At 41.0% G+C, this 16,983-nt stretch overlaps 1 protein-coding gene across 8 annotated transcripts in view; it reads right to left on the reverse strand.

Annotated features, from left to right (window-relative positions):
- The window catches only part of SLIT2 (slit guidance ligand 2), a 426,589-nt gene continuing 409,606 nt past the window's right edge, over positions 1–16,983 (reverse strand). For 5 of the 8 annotated variants that reach the window (XM_053253821.1, XM_053253820.1, XM_053253817.1 and 2 more), the window contains 5 exons: positions 16,217–16,347; positions 10,278–10,432; positions 8,499–8,787; positions 3,093–3,304; positions 1–1,931 (listed from right to left, as the gene is read on the reverse strand). In XM_053253821.1, coding sequence (XP_053109796.1) covers positions 1,690–1,931; positions 3,093–3,304; positions 8,499–8,787; positions 10,278–10,432; positions 16,217–16,347 — 1,029 coding nt within the window. In that variant the 3' untranslated portion in view covers positions 1–1,689. Of the gene's footprint in view, positions 1,932–2,579; positions 2,669–3,092; positions 3,305–8,498; positions 8,788–10,277; positions 10,433–16,216; positions 16,348–16,983 lie in introns of all 8 variants that reach the window. The other 3 variants (XM_053253818.1, XM_053253819.1, XM_053253822.1) reach the window with 3 other exon arrangements.

The raw sequence follows: 16,983 nt of genomic DNA on the forward strand, positions 1-16,983 counted from the left end.
CAGAAGTAAATATCTGTTTAATTTACAAACATCAGTAAAGATACTGATATCAGTCCAAATGAGACAAAGCAACACGGTATTACACATGTACATCTAACTTTTTCTTTTTAATTTTTTTTTAAAAAACCCTTTTTAGAGGGTACCCCGAGATTTACTGAAAAAAAGAACACAAACCCACTATGAAGAATTATTTCCAATTCTATATTGTGATTTAGCAGCAACATGTTAACAAAGGGATACATTAGGGCACTAAAGTAGTTTTAATATTTTTGGGGAAGTCACAGTTCTTGGTAATACAGCCTCTCTCTTTTTAATTTTAAAGGTAAGGAACTTCAAGGGAATATTAGTTCGTAAATATCTATTTTCTAGTGTCATTTTCTACACATCATTTCATTTTCTGTAAAATAATGTATATTTAGGGAAATGTTCACTTCTATACACTTGCCATCTACTGTAAAGACATTTCCCCCTTACACATTACAAGGACTTGAGAAGTGCCCCAGTTCTTTGCTACCATGAAAACTATAATCTGTTGTTGCTTCCAGCATCCTGTTCTATCAGTAACACCAGATGATAGGTTGCTAAGGGGGAAAACAATTAAAAACCCACCAAATCTATATACTCCATGAGAACACACTATGTTAGTCCTATTGCAAATATCCTGATTTTAAGTCTTTATATATATATATATTTGTGTGTGTGTGTGTGTATATATATATATATATATATAAAAACTGGGAAATACAAAAATATCAGGACAAATATAAATTAATATATATTAAAGCATTGAAAAAACAGTAAAAGGGGTGGCCTAAAATGTTAAGTACAATGTACTTTGATACAATAAATATTTCTCAATAAACTGAATACTGTATAGAGCTGTTCAGAACTCATAGAAACAAAACTCCATATTATACCTAATTTTTCCAACAATAATCTATTTTTATCATCCCCTTAACATTATATTACAAAGAAAATTAATACTGGAAAAGGGTAGATAAACACTTATTTGATTTCTTCTTTTGCTAACATGCCGACGTAAAAGTATAACATCAGGAGATTTTAGGGTTATGGTGCATCCTCTTCTGTCTGGGAGACGAAATTCCCTATTTTCCTGACTTGATTATTTACGCCATACAAAATTCATCACATATAATTGGTTAAACTTGCACAAATTGATTCTTTTCACCCGCCACTCTTTCTCCTACATCCTGGAAGAGTTTGATATGGTCTTGTCAAGAATGAGAGAGCAAGAGAGAGAGAGATAAATCTACTGTTAAGGACGTTTTTAAAAAAGTATCATAATCTGGTTGAATTTTCATCAATAAGACAGTTGGGTTGAAAGTCACTTGGGCAGAGTGTCTGTTTATCTCCAACATGTTATAAAGAAGGATTGATGTTAAAAGCAGTTAAATTTCCCATAAGTGTTGAAATGTTACCAGGTCTTTATTTTAATTTTTTTTTTCTTCAGAGCTCCTCTTGGTTACAAGAAGTCTCAGTTCAAGCACTTGATTTTTTTTTTTGTTGCAATTGAAGAAAAAGTCTTTATTCTCATAATAAAAATAAGTCTGTTCTGTATTTTACAATATATTTCAAATATTTCCACTATGAAGCATTAATTAGTCCGACATGGTCAATAAGTATACAACATTTTCCAAAAAAAGACAAGTGGGGCAAACGAGACACGCTTTAGGAGGGGCACTTTGTACAGCCACACTTCACCACCTTCTCAACCTCGTCCACAAATGAGGACCCATCAGTGCATTCAAAAGAGTATTTCCGCCTCTTGCTCCTCAATGGCCCGCAGCACTGCCCACTTGAACACCCTCCTCTGCATTCTAGTCTCGATACCTTCTTGGTCGTCTGGCACGCGGCATAACCTTGCTGCTTTTGGAAGTAATCTCTGATTCGTTCCCCTCGACAAGAGATTTCTGTAAACAGGAAAAGAGAGAGTACTCACCAAATGATATCAATCCTAAAATGGTTATTACTGAGAAGATAAAATGCTTCTAAATATAGTTTATTTATTTTTTAAATTTAAACTTGGAAAAATAATGGTTTTGATATACAGGCTTAAAACTGTGGATTGCACTTTCTTCAGATCAGCTTATTTTCAGGGATGATTTATATCTAAACCATAAATACAATATTATTACAAGGACAAGAAAATTGGAAATTTAAATCTTTTTCTTTCTTACAAAAATACACACCATCTATTCTTAACAATACAGCCAGCTGGTTTGTTTTACTATTGGGAAGTGCTTGAGGCAGCATGCAATTTCATTTATTAGACCTGTAGTTAAATATTATTCAATCTGCTATTTAATAGAAGTTACATTCCACTAACTTCATAAATAACTGAGGCATAAAACCAGTTTAAATAGGAGACATCTGGTTGAAAGGCTCGACCCCCATATTCTATTCTAGTCACACTGATGCAAAGTACAAAATAAATAGATGTCAGCTGAAAGAGGGGGAGAGAGTGGGAAAAAGAGAGAAATGAAATAGCCTTGATAGACAAGGAGAGAAAAGAACAAGACAGTGAAGGAAAAAAGTCATCCTGTTTTCATCCATCTCACCTGTATAATTCGCTGTGATAAATCAGTTGAAGATGAGAGGTCAAAAGTAGAGTTTGTGATAAAACTAGGAGCAGAATCATTGGATTTGGCTTCGCAGTTGCAGAAGGTAGAGAAACAATAAATACAGAAAGATACAGCAGGTAAAAGGTGGCAGTTTAAATATAGCAAAAAGTTGCTTCTGAATAAAGAAAAAAGTTTTTATAGCAAAATACTTGATGGGGGAAAAAATCTTCAAAGTGTTAATATTAAATTCTAGGACCATTTTAAAATATGTTTTTCCTTTCTTCATTATAAAATAGCTACCATTTAAAAATGCTGTCATTGAGACAAGCATGGTATAGTTTATGGGGGGGTGAGTGATAACAGGAAAAGAAACATTTTTTTAAAAAGCCCAAAGAAAAATGTATTCCGTGTACACAAGATTGGAATATGTATCTTAAATTTTATATGTTGTGACAGTAAAATGGACATTTCCCCCTCTTATATGAAATGATAAGCTGATTAGTCATTTACCTTTATCACAGCTGTCCCCAGTATATCCGCTGCTGCATTCGCAATATGGTTTCCCAAGGCCTGAAAGCCTGCATTTACCATGTTTACATCTGATGGACTGGCAGGGGTTAAACAGTTCTTCATCTTCATCACAGAGGACTCCCCCATGTCCCTGCAGGCATTTACAACTGTATGAAAATGCATTGATTGGCAAGCAGGTACCATGCACACATCTACAGGGGAAGACAAGCCCAAGAGAATAAAAATAAATTATTCATCCAACCTAAGGCTAAGCGACACTGACTATAAATGCTTTGGACCGTACTCAAAAAGGAAATTGATTGTCTTTTTTTTTTTTTTAATGCTTTTTAGAATGTACTGTAAGACATGGAGAAGCAGTTTGTACCAAACTTATTGGTATGCAAGGTTAGTGCAAGCATAGAGAAGCACATAGATCATTATTCTGTTAGTGCTGGAATATTGCCACTGTAGATGTGTTATGGAAGACCTGAACAAAGTATCATGGCTAACAAATTGTGCATTCCTCACCAATCAACCATTCCTCTCCCCGCTTTTGGGGGGGGCAGGGGGAGAAGAGAAAGTAAGGGCAAGGAATGCATAATTTGGTCCAATTTTTTTCAGCTTGATAGAGCTGCTTACATTTAAAAAGAGGGAGAGAGAGAGAAAAAAAGAAATGACTTACCTGTAATTTTGACTCTCCATTCTACCCCACCCCCAGATAATTTAACATATGCTTTTATTTAAACAATGATTTTCACATAAAATTGCAATTCATTTATACCCTATTTAGTTGCCAGGAGAAGTGCTGTCGGTTTTAGCCACTACTCATGGCACTTGCAACATGGCTCAAGCTGCTCATTTTTTTCCCCTTTAAGGAATCTCTTTCAGTAGAGTTGTGACTTCTTTCACAGTAGAAAAAGTTAATGAGTCTGCTATGGTGTCTAGTCAGAGCACAACACAATGAGTTTCTTTCTAATATGAAGGGCTGATGTCCCTTGATAAAGCCATTTTGAGCACTGACCAAAGAAAGTATGACATTTAGATTCAGGATCAAACTTTAGACTGAATGAAGAAATTTTCTTCTTTTGTTCATAGTCAAGCAGTTAATTACCTTCTTCCTATGGAAGACTCTTTATTTCTCAACACATAATTTTCACAGAAACTGCATGCTGACACTATATAGAATCGCAGATTACCAGTAACCAAGGCCTACCTAATTGGGATTTATTGTGTTTTGTTTACTAAACCTAGTAACATCACCAATCACAGCCAAGCATTGTACATTCTTGTACATCTAACGTTCCATGATTGGAACAGAGATTACTTGCCAGGGCTGCATGTATGTGGACAAGGTAAACAGAAACCCAAAACTGTATTCGTAAAATTAGTTGTGTCAGTTGGATGGCTCGTGTTCCCCCTCTGGGATGTCTGACACAGCTCAGTAGTAAGTGTCTAGGGGACATGCTTTGTACATACAATCCCTGGCATCTTCTGTTAAAAGGAACTCAGACATCAGGGCTGAGTCTTCTACATGAGACCCTGGAGAGCAGTTACAAGCAACACTGTGTAACATAGACCAGTGGTCTGCCAGTATAAGGCAGCTATAAGACATTTCCTTTTTCAGTCACCAAAATCAGAGTTGTAAAGAACTCGGAAAACTTAGTTATTATACTGTCGGAAAAACAGGTGTGATCCCTTCTTGTACTGTCTTGTTTAGACTTCAAGAGGAAAATACAAGTGGAGATCAGTAGAGGTAGAGTTGAAAGATAGTAGGGCTGTGCATAAAATCAGGTTGATAATGGGACCCTTTGGGACCACTTTTCATTGAATCAGATATGATGAAAAAATTGTCTGATATGACCTGATCCCATTACATCTGATATATCCTATATAAAATCAGATTAGATGGGTAGGAGGTGGGGACATGACCTGACAGCAGCACTGTAGGCTCTTCTTCTGTCTTGAAAGTGGACAAAGAATTTGAAATCTCCACCTTCGTCTCTGGCAGCTGGTTCATAATGCTGCCAGGAATGATGAGAGCCTTATCCCTGTGGAGGCAGCCATCCCCGCCTCCACCTGGTGATACACCAGAGAAAACAGGCAATGTCATGATGTTCCTTGCTTTCCTGGAGCATTATGGGCTGATAGACTCTGCTGCTTCTGCCTTCTATGGCAGCAGTTTTTCCAAGTTAGAAAAAAGGAGAGCCTAATATGCTACCAGGTAATGCACCAATATAACAAAGGCAGAGATGTGCATGAATTGGATTTTGCAATTCGATTCAAGCTTGAATAGCAAAATCCTCGAATCAATTCATTGAAACAGTGGCCAAGCCAATTCGAGTAACTTGGCCATAGAGAAAAATGGGGAAATTGAATCACCCCATTGTTCCCCATGGATCCTAGGGACACCAAAGTGGGTTGGGTGGTAGGGCATGATGGGTGCTACCTACTACCCAACCCACAAAAGAAATGGGCAAGCGGTTGATTAAAAAATTTTTTTTAACCTTTCCCCCCAAACCCCCATAGAATCCATTCTGAATTTTCAAGCAATGCACAGCCCTAAAAGATAGCATAGGATCCAATAGTGGCCGAGTGGTTGTTGAACACTGTGATTTGCAACCTCAGCTAGTGTACTAATAAACTATTCAGCCAAGGATAAAATGTCTGACAGGTTCTCTTTTAAAAGATAGGTGATTATATTTTCCACATGAAGTACAACCTAAAATTTGCCAAATTTGGGCAGATTGTGGGCCAATTTATATGTGACAGGGCAACCATTTGTTGTTCAAGTGTGTGTCCCATTCACATTTAAGATAGGAGTTGGGGGTCTGATTTTTACACCAAGAGGACCATGTAGTCCCCACCCCCAGGGATCTGTACTGTGACCAGTACACTTTAATTTATTCATACATGATCTAGAAGTTGGAGTAGGCAGTGAAGTGGCCAAATTTACAGATTACACTAAACTATTTAGGGTAGTGAAATCTAAAACAGATTGTGAGGAGCGCCAAAAAGATCTCTCAACTCTGTGAGTGAATGGCCGACAAATGGTAAATGTGGTTCAATGTAAGCAAGTGTAAAGTGATGCACATTGGGGCAAAGAACCCCAACTTCACTTATAAGCTGATGGAGACTGAGCTGTTGGTGACTGACTGAGAGCAAACTCTTGGTGTCATAGTGGACAGCTTGTTGAAAGTGTCGGCTCAATGTGTGGCAGTTGTGAAAATTGGATTTATGCACATCCCTAGATGATGTAGCCTTGCCTCATAAGGAAGGTGCTCCAGGAAACTGATCACCTCAGTTACCCTCTTCTGCACCTTTTACAGTTTCAAAATGTCCTCCTTAAGATACAGTGACCAGAACTGTACAAAGTACTCCAGTTGTGGCCTCACCATAGATTTGTGTAAGGGCATTATAATATTAGCATTTTTATTTTCAATCCCCTTCCTAATGATCCCTAGCACGGAATTTGCTTTTTTGCCGGTTCAGCTCAAATCTGAACCAGATTTGAGCAGACCTGGCCTGGTCTGGTTTGGGGCCCAGTTGAGCTGGACCAGGTTCAACTTTGAACCAAACCAGGGAATCCTATGAGGATTCCCCTTTACCAGGAAATGTTAGAACGGGCGGAAGAGGAGTAATTAGGTACTTACAAGGGCTGCTGCCAGCCGTGGTAGCTCCTCCCACCTCCACTAGCCTCCCCTAGAGTAGGCAGGGCTGCCAGCAGCCTGATTCAGGCCTCTGAACATGCACATGGAGGGCATTTTACTGATGTCCATGCATGTGCAGAGGCCATTTGCATGACCATTCAAATTATGTAGTCATGCAAATGGTTTCTGTGCATGCATGGAAGTCAGTAAAATGGCCTCCATGTACACGCAGAGGCGTCAACCAGGCCAAGGAAGGCCAGAACTGGGACGCTGGTAGTCCTGTCTACTCTAGGAGAAGCTGGTGGGGACGGGGGTGGGGAGCTGCGGCTGCCACAAGTGGCACTTGTAAGTACTTATTTACTCCCCTCCTGCCCACTCTTAAATTAGCCAAGCCTCACTGGATTCCCCTTTACCAGTAGAGTTCTGAAGCGGCTCAGTTCGAACCAGGCCCGCTTCAGTTCAAACTTGGACTGGCCGAGGGTGATCCAGTTTGACTCTGAACCTGTTGAGCCAAGCTGGCTCAATATCGAATTTGACTCGTACTGAGCTGGCTCGCACACCTCTAACAGCATCTGGGGCTTTTTAGTTTGGAAAGGAGGTGACCATGAGGAGACATGATAGAGGTGTATAAAATTATGCATGGAGTAGAGAGAGTGGACAGAGATAAATTTCTCTCTCTCTTTCACTACAGTAGAAGCATGATCATCCCATGAAACTGATGGCCAGGAAATTTAGGATCAACAAAAGGAAGTACTTTTTCACATAAGCAATCTATGGAATTCTCTGCCATGGGATGTGGTGATGGCCACTAGCTTGGGTGGCTTTAAAAGGGGTTTAGACAAATTTTGAGACATGCGCTGATGGCACCTAGTCTGATGGCTATAGACCACCTCAGAGGCAAGATGCCTCTAAATACCATCTGCAGGGGAGCAACAGCAGGAGAGAGGGCATGCCCCCACTTCGTGCCTGAAGGCTTCTCAGAGACATCTGGTGGGCCACTGTGGGAAACAGGATGCTGTAACCTATAAGCTTTGGGCCTGACCCAGCAGGACTGTTCTTATGTAGCTTAAGGAAGGTGAACTCTGCTCTTTCTTTGCCCTACCTTCCTGTTCCCCATTGTCCTAGGCACCTTTCTTGGAGTTCAGCTTAGATACTGGAAGTAAGTCAGACTGGAGAGAAAAGTGCCTGTGACAATGGGGGTTGGAAGGTGAGGTGTGGAAGGATTCAGCCCCTACTGCATCCTCCATACACCTTATGTTAAAAAAAGAGGGCTCCTCACCTGTTACGATAGACTTGAATGGATCAGACAGGTATATGGAGCAATGCTGCTATCAGCACTCCCACATTAAGTTGTGAAAGTTGTAGAGAAGTCTATAACACCTTAGGTGATTGGAAAGATAGTCCTTTTACAGATGCCCACCTTCAGAGACATTTGTTCCGCCCTGTTCTTTCACTTTGCAGATACAGAGTCTATTACCAAAGATACCATATCCAAGAACACTTGCTACTTTTTGCCTCATTGTGCCAGAGAATCACAACAGGGCAGAATATTTGCCCCCCCTCCCCCCAAAAAAGTATTCTCTTTTCTCCTTACATTGGCTTGTATGTCCTGTAACATTTAAAGTGGGTTGAGTATGGGCACTGATCTACTTAAAATGGAGACCTTCAAAAGCTTGTATTGTCTCATTTTAGTCTTCCATATGCCCATGTCTACATGATAATGCACAACTTTAAAGAATGGTATTGAACAATTACTTACTTATTTCCTAGGCACGGATCATTGGCTTGTTGATCACAAAGAGGGCCTATCCATCCTCCATCACACTCACAAGTGAATCCTGACTGGCTAGTGGCGTGGCAGGTTCCATGGACACACACTTTCTTATGACAGGGTTCACAGCCTGGAAGTATGCCAACTTGCAGAGGAACATTCCTAAAGTCCTGCAGTTCACTATTGATGTATAGATTACGGATACAACCATGAAAGCTAGTGCCATTTTGACCTGGGGACTGGCGTAGAGCAGCAATATTATTCTTCAGAGGCATGCCTAGAAAACAAAAAAGCCATCAGTGCATGTCTCAAAATGAACTGCAGAATTACCTGGAGACTGCTATTGTTTAGTCAGAGTAATTAAATACAAATCAGTTATTAAACTTGTGGCTACTGGTCCAGTTTCTAAGGGTGGACTTAGTGGGTTGTCTTTCCCCAATGCACAGCAATTTGTTTGGGTCAATACACAAAGAGCTAGACTGACTAAAGTGGTTTAATGTGGGATAGCCTTAACAGAAACTACACCTTATCACACTATGCTTTTGCAGTTTGCCCAACACTAGGTGGTTGCTTAGTTTATCACATATTAGATCACTTCAGACCATCAAGCTTCAAGGAGATCACACAGCATAGTACCTCCAAAGCCCCTGAATGTGCAGGGTAGTACGGACTGTTCAGCACAGTCCATGCCACTGAGAATGTCTATAATACTGCCCACGGTGTTTTGCTGTGACATTAAATTGCATAGTTGCAATTTCACGATACTGGATCCATTAGAAATAATGGACATGGCATTGGACAACTGTCAAACAGTCTTCTTTTCCCCTGTTAACCCTAACCAAGCAAAGAGACATCTTTTAAAAGTGGTAATTCTCTTTATTTAGCAGGGGGAAAACAACTGGTCCTATCCATCCCCGGCACAGCATCCCTCCAGTGTCTGTTGCTGGTGTCTGTCTTATGTTTCTTTTTTAGATTGTGAGCCCTTTGGGGACAGGGAGCCATTTTATTTATTTATTTATTTATTTATTTATATCTGTGTAAACTGCTTTGGGAACTTTAGCTGAAAAGTGGTATATAAATATTTGTTGTGTTGTGTGTGTGTGTGTTACCCTGCACAGCATATAAGCGTTTGTGTTAATGGGAAAAGAAGACAGTTTGAATTTATTGTAACATAATAAATCCCTGTTCAGATATTATGTTGTATTTTCATCCAGATATCTGTGCACACACTCATGATTTTGTGTGAATGACTACTTGCATTCATTTTAAAGTGAACCTGGGTACAGGCCCCTGGAAATGCAGAATACGGATATGAAGTGTACTGCTGTAGCTGCGTTCAGCATAACACATGAACTGTACCTGCATACAGATCTGTATCTGTGTACACAATGCACAGATTGTACAAGCACTGAACATACCATATTTACCTGGATCTAAGATGAGGTTTCCCCCGCTAGTTCTTGCCTATTAAATATGAGGTGGGTTGGTCATCTTAGATTCAAAGTCCTCTTTCTTTTGGGTAAATGCAGGTATTGTATACACAGACAGATCTGACCACACATACAGGTCACACATTGTATCCAGTGCACCCACAGTAGAACACTTCAGCTATTTACCCTGCATTTGGGGAGGCCTATACCCATGTTCACTTTTTAAATGAATGCATGCATAGTCATTAGCACAAAAACATGAATGTGTACTCTCTCTCTCTCGCGCTGTGTAATGCAAGGCTTAAGTGATGTTTATAGGGGGAAAATGTTTCCTTACCTCCTACATAGAGCGGGGAGTCAAAATTCAAAGTAGATTGTTTAGACAAGTTAGTGATGATCTTGGGACTTCCTCCATCAATAGACAAGGACAGAATCTGATCCATGGCCAGTAATTCGACTATGTGGAAATTCCCATCATTGATTGTCTCAACACTGAAACAAGAATAAGGGATGTTTAACTTCTTAAATATTTTGCTGGCCAATGGCTGTAATAAAATTGATGATGATGATGATGATGATGAACTTCTTAAACATCTGGGACATTGTAAATTGACTCCTCTGGGTATAAAGCACATTTATGGGTATGAGATCAGACTCCCATCAGGCATTCAGCATTATGAAAACTGTAAAGAATAGATCAGTACAATTATCCTGTATTAATTAGGTGTCTAGACAGCCTCAACCTGTCAATTTGTGTGCTGCTTTCCCCCTCCCCCTTCCCTGTACTAAAAGGCACTACATTTTAAGTGTGTTTATTTTGGTTACTTTTTATACCTAACAACAACAACAACAACAGTAGTATACCTAATGAGCAAAAATAATATGAAGATATATACATGTTCCTGAGAAAGAATCACACGAAGTCTGAAACACAGGTGTGGGTGGAGACGGAGAGGAAATTTTGCCTTCCCAAAATGACACCTCTGCAATCACTCAGAGTGTCAGTAATGAAAAGATGTCTTTCTACTTATTAAGATGGGACTTCTAGCCCTTTTATTACATGAGAAATAAGTGTTGACAGTATTGTCTCATTGCCTTCTACCATGATCCTCCTATCAAGAATATTTGACTACAATCTGGTGTTGTGAAACTCCAATCTCTCTCCTGTGAATCTTGTCCTCCATTTGGCTAGCTATGCATGCCAGGGGTTATGTTCTCTGTGAACAGAAAAATGTCATACATGCATTTGCCAAGACTTCCCAATGCTTGTATGACTAACGAATTCCCTTGTTTATAGAAGAGAGTGAGGGAACCCCTACACAAGTGGAATTATATGCCCACACCAGCTGTTGAGTTGTGGCCTTGGCCTTTAGGGAAAGCACCTTCCTTCAGCACCTCAGCAAATTGTGGAAGCTCTAAGAATCTTTGGCTGGAATCATAAAGTGTTGCATGCAGACCCAAGTACTTCCACATGCACACAGAAGCTTCCCAGTTTTCCTTTTCCAATTGCAGATTTTCAAGTTGTTCCACAGGCTGTTCCAGTGCCCCCCACTTAGTAGTTTAGGGAGCCCCTTGTCGAATGGCATGAGGCTACAGAAGTGGGTTGGGCCTCAGAAGTTCCTGTGTGCACAAGGAAGCTTCTTACTTAGTCCTTTGGGTCCTGGCTTTTTATGGAAGCCGAAAACAAGAGGGATAATATAGCTGAAGGAATTTTACATTTGGTTTTCAAAGCTGACTAGGAAAAGAAAAGAAAAACGAGATGACTGCAATGGATTAAGGAAGCTGGAATGGAAAAAGATAGAAATAACACACAGCTTTGGTTGTTTATTGCTTCCCAGAAAATAGCTGGCAGAAGCAGAGACTAAAATACAAATCCATAAGGAATCATCTTTGAGCCTTTTGAGCTCCTCAAATACAAGGCTCTTGCTTCAATCTCTTCTAGGTTTATTTTAGAAGAAAGCTAAAATCTTATTTAAGTAAAAAAAGATATTTTAATTCCCTGATTGTGCTTTAATATGTACATTGGGTTTTTTTGTATACTGTAATCTTGTTTTATTCAAAGTAATTAAATGCATGCATGTGGAAAATAATATACTGGTCACACAATTATGGTCCTTTTTCAGAACTATAAACACATCATCAGAAAGTTGAACAGAGTATTTTAAAAGGCTTTCTAAAAGGAATGGTAAAAGGTTGCCTTCATTATACAGAAAATATTGAATTTTACGGGGACAATTTAAAAAAAAATCATACAAATTTTCTTAACAATCTATTAACATCTGGACCCTTTGATATTATTGCCTAACAAAGTGTAGCAAAATTTCCCAAGGGACTGATTTTGGGCTTTTAATTCCATTTTGTCTATTGAGAGGAACTATTTGAAAAGCTGATTTCAACTAAGCAGCAGCAGCAGCAGCAGCAGCTTCTTCGTTCTATAATAACATAAGTGCTCCTTCCAAAGAAAAGCATGTGTGATGATGGAATGATGGCTCTAGATTCCTCCCCCTTATTTGAGTAAGATGAGCAGAACCCATGAATTTCCTTGTGAACCTTCAGAATTGATCAGGGGAACGACTGAGGCATGAGAGGTTTTGATCGGATTCCTTCTCCTTAGTTCATGAATGATTCTGTCCCTCCCTGTGAGAAAGGAGAGGATAGATTTGATTGCTCATGCATAGTCATCAGAAAATGATCAGGCTGAGCAAGAAGATTACTATCCCCATTCATATGCCCCAGCTGCCAGTAAGTGAGATAGGTATGGGCTGGGCCTAGATGACTCCTCCTTCCCTGGTTTGGCCAACTCATGATCATGGCTGCAGCCCTCCTCTACATCTCTGCACTGGTCCAAGAGGCTTCTGCCATTGCTGCAATGCGAGTAAGGTTTCCCTAGCCACAAGTCTGCTCCGCACACTTCTTGGTCATACCAAATCATGTCCACACATTCTTATCGACACACACATACATCAAACATATCCACAGATACTTTAGTGTGGCTAGGCATAATAGGAGTTGTAGTTCATCAGCAGCTGGAGAGCCAAGGTTGCCTACCCCTGACCTAGAGTGTTGCATGGGAAAAGTGAAACAACATCAAAAAGATATTCTGCTCTCATAAGAACTGCTATCAAACCTATTATAGCTCTGCACAAACCCCTCTTATAGAACAGCACTAGTGGCTATTATCCTTCCAGTCACTGCTCTGTGAATCCAACCCAGTGATTCAAAGGCCAAAAACGCAAGGACTGTGTGTGATCACCATCAATTCGATTTTTGGGGCACCTTGCTTCTGAGGGCCCTCAATTAGATTCAGTGGTTCATGGAAGGGCTGTCTGATTTGCTTCGGCTCACTTTGAAGACAATGGCAGTAGCCTCTGAAATAAAGTACATTTCATAACACGATGGCTTCCCCAAGATTGCAGAGGCGAGGGAAAGCTGTCCAGAAATCTTAAAAAAGAAGCCGTGCCACAGCAGCCACTGCTTGCTTGCTACCAGGAGCGAAAATAAAGCTTCTTCTGATCCCACCTGGTAAGTTTTAAACAGAGGTTGAGTGATTGGCAAAGCGAGATGATCCAAAGCTTCAATGGTTGAATTAGGGCTAGGGATGTGTACGGAACTGGCTAGCCTGCCTCGAACCCAAATGGCCCAGTTTGGTCCGGCACCGCCTTGATTCAGTTCAGTTCAGGGCAGTTCACAGACCATTCTAGTAAAAAAAAATTTTTTTTAACCTTTACTCCCCTCGGGGGGATTCCTGAAGACGGCGGGGGAGGGGTCCGCAGAGGTTTCCCCTCCCCCCACCGGCCCTCCTCATGTCTCCCTCGGCTGGTTCTGAGCCTTCACCCAGCTGTGCGGTGGCCATTATGGAGCCCGCGCACCTGCACACTTGGCCTCTGCGTGGCCCGGGCGGGCTCCATAATAGCCACCATTCCGCTGGGTGAACCGGCCGAGGGGGACATGAGGAAGGCTGGCGGGGGAAGGGGGAACCTCCACGGACCCCCCCCGTGCTGCCTCCAGGAACTTCCCCGAGGGGAGAAAAAGTTTTTAAAAGGTTTTTTTAAGAAAACTAAAATGGTCTGCGAACCATTGGGGGTGTTTGGTCTGGGGTTGGACCGAATGGGGTGGTTCGGTTCAACTCCAAACTGTCAAACCGAACTGGTTCAATGTCGAACCTATTTGCACACCCCTAATTAGGACTGAACCAAATCCCCCCCAAATGATCATTGGTTTCAATCAGGTTGAATCAGAACAATTCAGTTATAACATCTAACCATGACACATCCATCCCTAACAGATACTCACATGAGCAGCCAAACCCATGTGAAGTGCCAGAATTGGGGCCGACCCCGATGCTGCCTGCTCTGGAAACCTGAGTTTTTAACCCAGACTTTAACCTGGGTCTTTACCCAGGTATGGGGTTGTGTGTGTGTGTGTAATCTGTGTGTGCATGCAGTCTGTGTACACACTGGGTCAGGCGCCTAGAGTGCCCAACTCATGGGGGCATCCCCCAATACACAGTGCAAGGATTCCTGGAGGCCAGGACTCATTTTCCCAGCTTCCAATAATTTGTGTTGCTCAGAACAGCGCGGATCATGTGGACGTGTGATGGCATGTTGAAGAGACCACCAACAATCATCAGGGGGAAGGTAGGTTCATCCCTGCCTTCCTCCACCCTGCCCCTCTCATCGTTGTGTGTATGACCTTACTATGTTCTTGGATACACTTAGGGCGTGCACCATTTCAAATTCCAGATCGGATCGGATCCGATTCAGAACTACAGATATCGGTTCTGGTCCTTTGGACTATTCAGAATTCCTGTATCAGATCCGGAATCCAATTTTTTCATTGGTGAAAATCCTCACAGTTGTTTCTGGGGAAAGTAAAACAAGTGCTGGGGGGCGGGGGGGGGGGACCTGGTTAGAAAAGGAGTTCTAAAGTTGGCACACAAGTAGGTAAGGATGGCCGGACTCTGTGTATGTAATTACAAGTGAATCCGATCATCTGTTGTTTCTAAATTAATGTAATCCAGAAATTGTAGTCACAGAGAATCACGGGGTGGGGGAAGTGAAGTAACATGCGAGAATCTCAGGACAGGTGATGTAACATCTGAGCATCTACCACTTTATTTCTTAAATTATAAGTACAATAACCAGCAAAAAAGAAAGAAAGAAAGAAAGAAAGAAAGAAAGAAAGAAAGAAAGAAAGAAAGAAAGAAAGAAAGAAAGAAAGAAATGTATGATCACACAGGCGGGCAGATAGATGGCATAAGATGCCCCCTACCCCAAAATATTTTGGAATTCCCAAATGGTATTGGATAATCCTGGACCAAAATAGGCTTCCCTATTTTGTATCTGGATTATGTCCAGTACCCTCTAGAATGGCCCATATAGAGCTATTTCTAGAATTCCAGACCTGATATTTAGGAATATAGGAAGCTGTCATATACTGAGTCAGACTACAGGTCTATCTAGCTCAGTATTGTCTTCACAGACTGGCAGCGGCTTCTCCAAGGCTGCAGATAGGAATCTCTCTCAGCTCTATCTTGGAGAAGTGAGGGCGGGAACTTGGAACCCAGATGCTCTTCCCAGAGTGGCTCCATCCCCTAAGGGGAATATCTTACAGTGCTCACACTTCTAGTTTCCTATTCATATGCAACCAGGGCAGATCCTGCTTAGCTAAGGGGACAAGTCATGCTTGCTACCACAAGACCAGCTCATAGCTCTAGGTATACTGAAATGTTCACTCACAGGTTTCTCAATGTTGCAGTGTTAAGTATCTGATTTATGTAAATTTATTCTCTTATACAGAGACTGATCTGTTTGGTGAATATACATGGGAAAGTATTTGTGGCAGGTGATGGCATATCTCACACTGGAGGATAAGAAGGTGAGAGAGTCCTTTTGGATATGGTCCAGGAGCACTGCTTTAGATATGGCTAGGGTTGACTATATCTCAGTCAGTCAATGTATATGTGTAGTCAGTGTTCACTACAATATGAATATACACAAGCAGTCCATAAACAAATATACACAAGTTATATTTGTGTATATGGGGAAAAAGCTTGTTGCAGAATTCCTAACACTTAGCAAAAATTTCCTATAATGGACATTTCTCATTAGAAAGTACAGTGCTTATAATGCTAACTTCTATTTTGAAGGTAATATTCTAACAATATAGCCTCAAAATATTCTGTTGCCAGTAGCTATTTGGGGGGAGGGGGGCACAAAAAACCAAGAATCACATACAGACTCTCTTAAAAGTTTAGTTCATTGTGCATAGGTTCACCTGTAAATGGCAGATGCTGGATATGATCCGGTGTCATAGCTAACTCTCACCCGTCCACGGTACAGTTCCACTGCAATATGATCTCTGTCACCTTTATATAGCAGGATCCCACTATCCTCATCTGTAGCAATCTTGTAATAAACAAATATTTGGTTAGAAAACGTTTAAATTAAATATGGAGATTTCACTTCAAATAAAAGGTATTAATACTGAAAATCACTACTGTACTGTTATTTCCATCTTTTTTTTTTCCTATTGGCCTACCTGGGTAATAAATTCAAGTATCATCAAATTGTAAGTCTGTTCAAACATTGGCAGGGGGAAGACACTGTAACCATGTACATCATTTCTTAGTGCACCCAAAAGTCCCAGCCCTGGTGCTGATGCACTGGGAAGTCTTGTCCTTGCTGTGCTGCTCACAGTTACGGTGTTTGTCTGAAGAGGCAAACACTGTGTGTTCACAGATATTTCCATTATATGATTGCAAGGTTGGAGTGCCCCAGCCTACTAGTCATGGAAATGCCCACAATCATGCTTATGGCATTTGCCTCTTCTGACAAATGCCATAACTGTGAGCAACACAGTGAGGATGAGGCTTCCCAGCCCATTAGCTTGAGTCCTTCCACCCCCACCCACTCCCTGTGTGTGAACAGGGGTTTAGACAGATTATAAAGTTATGCAACAAGTTTTCTAAACCATAGAAAGCCACAGCCTTCCTCTGGCACAGTGACAATCATTAGGCTGAGTAAGGGCAAGTTCACCCATTG

This window comes from Hemicordylus capensis, chromosome 5 (assembly GCF_027244095.1).
Source record: "Hemicordylus capensis ecotype Gifberg chromosome 5, rHemCap1.1.pri, whole genome shotgun sequence".
Lineage (NCBI taxonomy): Eukaryota > Metazoa > Chordata > Lepidosauria > Squamata > Cordylidae > Hemicordylus > Hemicordylus capensis.